Here is a 5,927-nt window from a genome sequence, read left to right on the forward strand (position 1 = left end):
AACAATAAGAACCTACATTTTCACTATAGATTTTCCCATCCATCAATTTAGAAGTTGCAAAAGATCACTACTCATGCCAAAACTCACTGCTTGATCTTGTCTTGCCATATCCAGTCGTAGGTCATATCAAACTTTAGCGATAGACGTAATATATTTGGAAACGGCTCTTTTGTTGCCAACTTTAGCGAGGACATAGTTAAACAATATTATAGGAGTGTGGATAATTTGGTACATACCGAATTACCACTCGAAACGAAAAATTTTGGTATATGTTATTTTGATATTCGGTGTGATATTTGGTTTAAATTTTGACAAATATAGTATTCGCTATAATATTCAATATTTAAAAAAAATACTGAAATATTGATATCGAACCGATATACATATTAATTTACACAATTTACATGTTTTAGTTTATAAAATAATATAGAAGGCATACAATTTTATTTCATTTACAACAGTGTCGTTCTCATGACACCACTTCTGTGCAATTCAGTTAATTACTTTCAGTTCAACTGTAAATTTTATATTGGATTGTGATCCAGATTCCTATATTTATTTCAGAACTGATAATAGTCTAGTTCAAAAGTTCATACACGACCGCGTTGGCTTTTTCTCTAACTCACTCTATAGAAAATTGTAAGTTCCAAAAGGCACTTTCTTTGATTTAGTTTGATATCCAAGATTTTTCTTTTACCTCTTAAAGACTAAAAAAACAGTTATAATTTTTTTTATTCAAACCAGATAAATTGAAGTTACCTTACCGAATAAATTGAAAAAGAAAGGAAAAAAATCGAACCATACGAATTTAATAAGATATGATATTGATATAACATTTTAAGAAATTGCATACCAAAAATACCGAACCGAAATGTCTAAAATTGAACTAAACCAACCGACAAATAATGTTATATATATAGTTCAAAGGCAAATTTAATTATTTTCCCTTATTTTTAATATCTTTGACTAAAAAGACAAAAATTACTTATTTCATTTTCTTGTAAAAGAAGTTAAATCTTAAAGAAGTTATATCCATATTCATACTCACTTTTTTTTTTTATTTTTTTTTTTATAATTCGTAGTCATACAAAACTTTAAGGATTATTTAAAATGGACAGAAAACGTATCTTTCAAGTAACATAAATGTAGATGCGTATATGACTAATCAATATACCTTATGTTATTTAAAATGGTCAAAGTTATTTGTTGACATTATTACCTAATCCTAATTAAATACTTAAATAGGACTCATATTCCTATTAAATACTCAATGCATATGACCTACTTATGTCACTGCATATGTTGGCAATTTAAAGTCGTTATTGATTGGGACAAAAGAAGAAGCCAAGACACTCACTTAGGGCTCGCTTGGTATTAGAGATAAGGGATAATTGATTCCAGGATTAAATTTGAGACGAGTTTATCCTATATTTGGTTGGGATAAAATCGTGATATAACTAATCCCGGGATTAGTCATTCCGGAATTGTAATATTTTTTTATTATTGTTGGAGGATGGGATAACTAACCTTGAGATAATTAATCATGGGATAACTTGTTTTTCAACCAAACGACTCTTTAGGCATGCATGTCAAAAAAATTTGAACACTTTAAACTCTTTTGACCAACTATAAGAACCTCATTTTCACTACAGGATTTTTCCATCCTCTCATTCTTAATTGGCCATAATATCAATTGAGAAGTTGCAAAACATGTCTCACAAAGCTCATTGCTTAATCTTGCCATATCCAATCCAAGGTCATATCAACCCTATGCTCCAATTCTCCAAACGTTTACAATCCAAAAATGTCAAAATCACTATAGCAGCCACAAAATTCTTCTTGAAAACCATGCAAGAATTGTCAACTCCTGTATCAATCGAGGCCATCTCCGATGGCTATGATGATGGAGGCATCTACCAAGCAGAAAGCTTCGCGGCCTATATTACAAGATTCAAGGAAGTTGGCTCTGACACTCTGTCTCAGCTTATTGAAACGTTAACGACTCGTGGTTGTGCTGTGAATTGCATAGTTTATGATCCATTCCTTCCTTGGGCTGTAGAAGTGGCAAAGAAATATGGATTAGCTAGTGCTGCTTTTTTCACACAATCTTGTGCTGTGGATAATATTTATTATCATGTACATAAAGGGGTTCTAAAACTTCCTCCTACTGAAGTTGATGAAGAAATCTCAATTCCTGGATTAGTAACAATTGAGAGTTCAGATGTACCTAGTTTTGTTTCTACTCCTGAATCAGCAAGAGCACTTGAAATGCTGGTGAATCAATTCTCAAATCTTGAGAAAATAGATTGGGTCCTAATCAACAGCTTCTATGAATTGGAGAAAGAGGTAAGAGAATATTCTTCTATTTTTGTCTTCTCTTTTTCTGTTAACTTTGCCAATTGGCTGCATAGAAAAATTAACACTCTGATTCACTATACCAGTCAGCCTTATTGCTCCAATTAGTGAAGTGTTAATGAAGTGAGATATCTAAAAGAAATAAAGCGCAGTTTAGACATATAATCTTATACTAAGGTTATTACATGTATTTCTTAAGGGATGTTTAAAAACACAGATGGTAATATGGACCAGAAGTAGTACTTGGTAAAAATTACTACTGCAATATTAACTTGGAGTTAAATTTTTAGCCATCTAAGTTATACACAATATTTAAATTGTTACATGAAATCTCATCCTTCTTCTAATTTGTTGACATGTAGGTAACTGATTGGATGTCCAAGGTTTATCCAATCAAGACAATTGGACCAACTATACCATCAATATACCTAGACAAGAGGCTACCAGATGACAAAGAATATGGCCTTAGTATCTTCAAGCCAATGACAAATGAATGCCTAAACTGGTTAAATCACCAACCAATCAGCTCAGTGGTATATGTATCATTTGGAAGTTTAACCAAACTAGAACCTGAGCAAATGGAAGAATTAGCATGGGGTTTGAAAAATAGCAACAAGAACTTCTTGTGGGTTGTTAGATCCACTGAAGAATCCAAACTTCCCAAGAATTTTTTAGAGGAATTAAAATTAGCAAGTGAGAATAAAGGCTTAGTGGTGTCATGGTGTCCACAATTACAAGTCTTGGAACATAAATCAATAGGGTGTTTTCTCACACATTGTGGCTGGAATTCGACTTTGGAAGCGATTAGTTTGGGAGTACCAATGGTTGCAATGCCACAATGGTCAGATCAGCCAACAAATGCAAAGCTTGTGGAAGATGTTTGGGGGATGGGAGTACGAGCAAACCAAGATGAAAAAGGATTAGTTAGAAGAGAAGTTATTGAAGAATGTATAAAGATAGTGATGGAAGAAGAGAAAGGAAAAATGATTAAGGAAAATGCAAAGAGATGGAAGGAATTGGCTAGAAATGCTGTGGATGAAGGGGGAAGTTCAGATAGAAATATTGAAGAATTTGTTTCCAAGTTGCTGACTATTTCCTAGAAGTAGGAAATTAAGAGCAACATATAGAAAAATAAATAAGAAGCTATCTCACATTTTGTATTTTTCTTTTCCAAGTTGAAGTAACAAAGTTTGACCTGAATCTTCTTTTGTTTTCTTCTTCTTCTTCTAAGCTAAAGCAATTTGGCTGATAAAGTGACATGATATGTAATGTTGTTCTTTATGAGTTTAACTTTTATATATTGATAGTGTAAATCTTTTTAATACTATCAGATAATTTTGAAAGTTTACATGCCACTACCCATAATAAGTAAAATTAGTAATATGAATAATAAGACAAGTAACATTCTATAATAAGTTAATATTAGAAGTATCAATATACTGTAGACTTATATCTGTTGTCTAAGAGTTACATGATATGGATTGATAAGGTGTGATGGTCAATGGGTTATTTCCAACTAATTTCTTAGATGATTGAATGCTTTAATTTATTTACCACTTGTTTTTTTGCTAAGCTGTAGTCCTAGCTCTTTTGCTAGGAGCAACTGAAAAAGATGTATTAAGTCCTAGCACTTGTTGCTTCTATGCAGCTTGCGATCATGCTAGGGAATCCTTTTACTGCTACAAGGACTGGGTTTGGAGAATAAGAATGGTGCAGGCTGAACTGTAGTACCAGGCAAAAAAGGCTGTAGATTGCACCAATGTGCAGTAAAGGTGGGCCAAGTCAGGTGCTCGATATTTGTCTTCGCATATTTTAAGTCCTAATTCTGTTCTTTGGACTAAGGGATGGACAGGAAAACGCTTTGGAAACACCTACATTGGTAATTCCTAATCCAGATTTAGCTAAGATAGTAAGTGGTTCTCCAAGGGTGACAATACAGAAGCAGGTAGTGAACGTCCAAGGTTCTATCTCAAACTCAAAGCACCTTATTTGTTTAAATACCTTTGATTCTCTTCTGAAAACTGCTGGAAAAGATAGTAATGCAGCTGCTCCTATAATGCATATTTTCAATCCTAAAGTAGTAAAAATTATTAAAAAAAAACTCAAACTCCCATGTTGATAAACACCAAGGTCAAGCCACCTATCGTCACATTGAACCCCTCGGTTCATGATGTTCCTTCACAATCTTTGGAGTTGTTTGGTGATTATCAAAGTGAATTCAGGCAGCTCTTATTATCTCCAAGGAATTCAATATGTGAATAAAGGTATGCCTTCAATCTCTCAAGCTAATTCCACAAATGATATGATTATTTCTAAGGAGCAAAAAGGTGCTACAAGTGCTCCTAGGTGGGTTGATTTGGTTGATGAAGCAGAGCAGATTATTTCTCCTCCTACGAGCAAGTTGAACCCTCAAGCACCTGCATTTGTGCCTTCATGTAAGGCAATGCAAATTTTAACTCGAGATAGGGCACTCTTGGATGCTTTGAAGAGTCCGAATTTAAGTGCTACAAAAGTTAAATTGGCAAATAGAGACATCCTTCATACTCTTGTCTCTCATGATATGGACACATTGAATACTCTTGATAACAACAAGAAGATCTTAGCCACTACCTTCAAGCCTAGTGGAATAGTAGGCAAGAGACATGAGCTAGGGGCTTTAGTTTTAGGACCTAGTCCAACTGAAGCTTTTGGTGGTGATATGGGCATTAACATATTTGATGAGGAGGAAGAGAATGACGTGTTGAATGAATGTTTTGCTAATGTGGCTTGGGACGGAGGTCTCTCACCTAGGCAGCAAAGAAGAGGATACAACAAAATAAAAAGAAGACACATGAATGGCAACATAGTTGGGATGGTAAGGTGACTGAGGAGGTTGCTTTTCGGCAGCTTCCAATTAGAGTTGCAAAGCAAAAGGTAGCAGCTTCTACCACCTCAAAAAGGTCCAATACAACAACATACCCAGTCCAATAGGNTGCTTGCTAGTAATTGAGGTTGTTCATGCCTCGGTAAGAATTGTAAGGTAAGGTCTAGCACAGTAGTTGTCGTTTATCCACTTTGCCTTAGGGAGTTACCCGAGTTGGCTTTGAGATCATTGCACTGGTGAGAGCATAGTCAAGCTAAGGTATTGGATACTACACCACTGTTACTTTTACTTATACTTTTCTTTTGTGATTTTTTTGTTATTAATAAAATTAGGTCCCCAACCTAGTGGTATATTACGCCCAAAAAAAAAAAGCCACAAATACAACAGAGCAATACTAACAACTTTAAAACCTCACAACAACAACACTAAGTTCTTTGAAACCCACAACAACAATAACAGCTAATTTGAAATTCATCTTCATCTCGTTTAAACACAATGAGCATTTCCAATGCATAATATACTGAAATTCCAATATAATAAACTGGAACTCCAGTATAAGTATACTGGAACTCCAGTATAATATGCTGGAGTTCCAGTATAATATACTGGACGTTCAACATAATATACTGGAGTTCCAGTATAATATACAGGTCCAGCATAATATACTAGAAGTTCACACACATGTGCTCCAATCTCCAGTATATTATGC

General features: G+C 34.3%; 1 protein-coding gene across 1 annotated transcript; it reads left to right on the forward strand.

The window, feature by feature from the left end:
• The first annotated feature begins 1,640 nt into the window (after positions 1 to 1,640).
• Positions 1,641 to 3,679, forward strand: LOC109222354 (UDP-glycosyltransferase 74G1-like). The gene is made up of 2 exons (XM_019386720.1): positions 1,641 to 2,346; positions 2,718 to 3,679. The coding sequence occupies exons 1-2, from the start codon at positions 1,711 to 1,713 to the stop codon at positions 3,453 to 3,455; spliced, it is 1,374 nt and encodes a 457-aa protein (XP_019242265.1). The 5' UTR covers positions 1,641 to 1,710; the 3' UTR covers positions 3,456 to 3,679.
• Positions 3,680 to 5,927: the final 2,248 nt, after the last annotated feature.

Source organism: Nicotiana attenuata, unplaced genomic scaffold (assembly GCF_001879085.1).
Source record: "Nicotiana attenuata strain UT unplaced genomic scaffold, NIATTr2, whole genome shotgun sequence".
Classification (NCBI taxonomy): domain Eukaryota; kingdom Viridiplantae; phylum Streptophyta; class Magnoliopsida; order Solanales; family Solanaceae; genus Nicotiana; species Nicotiana attenuata.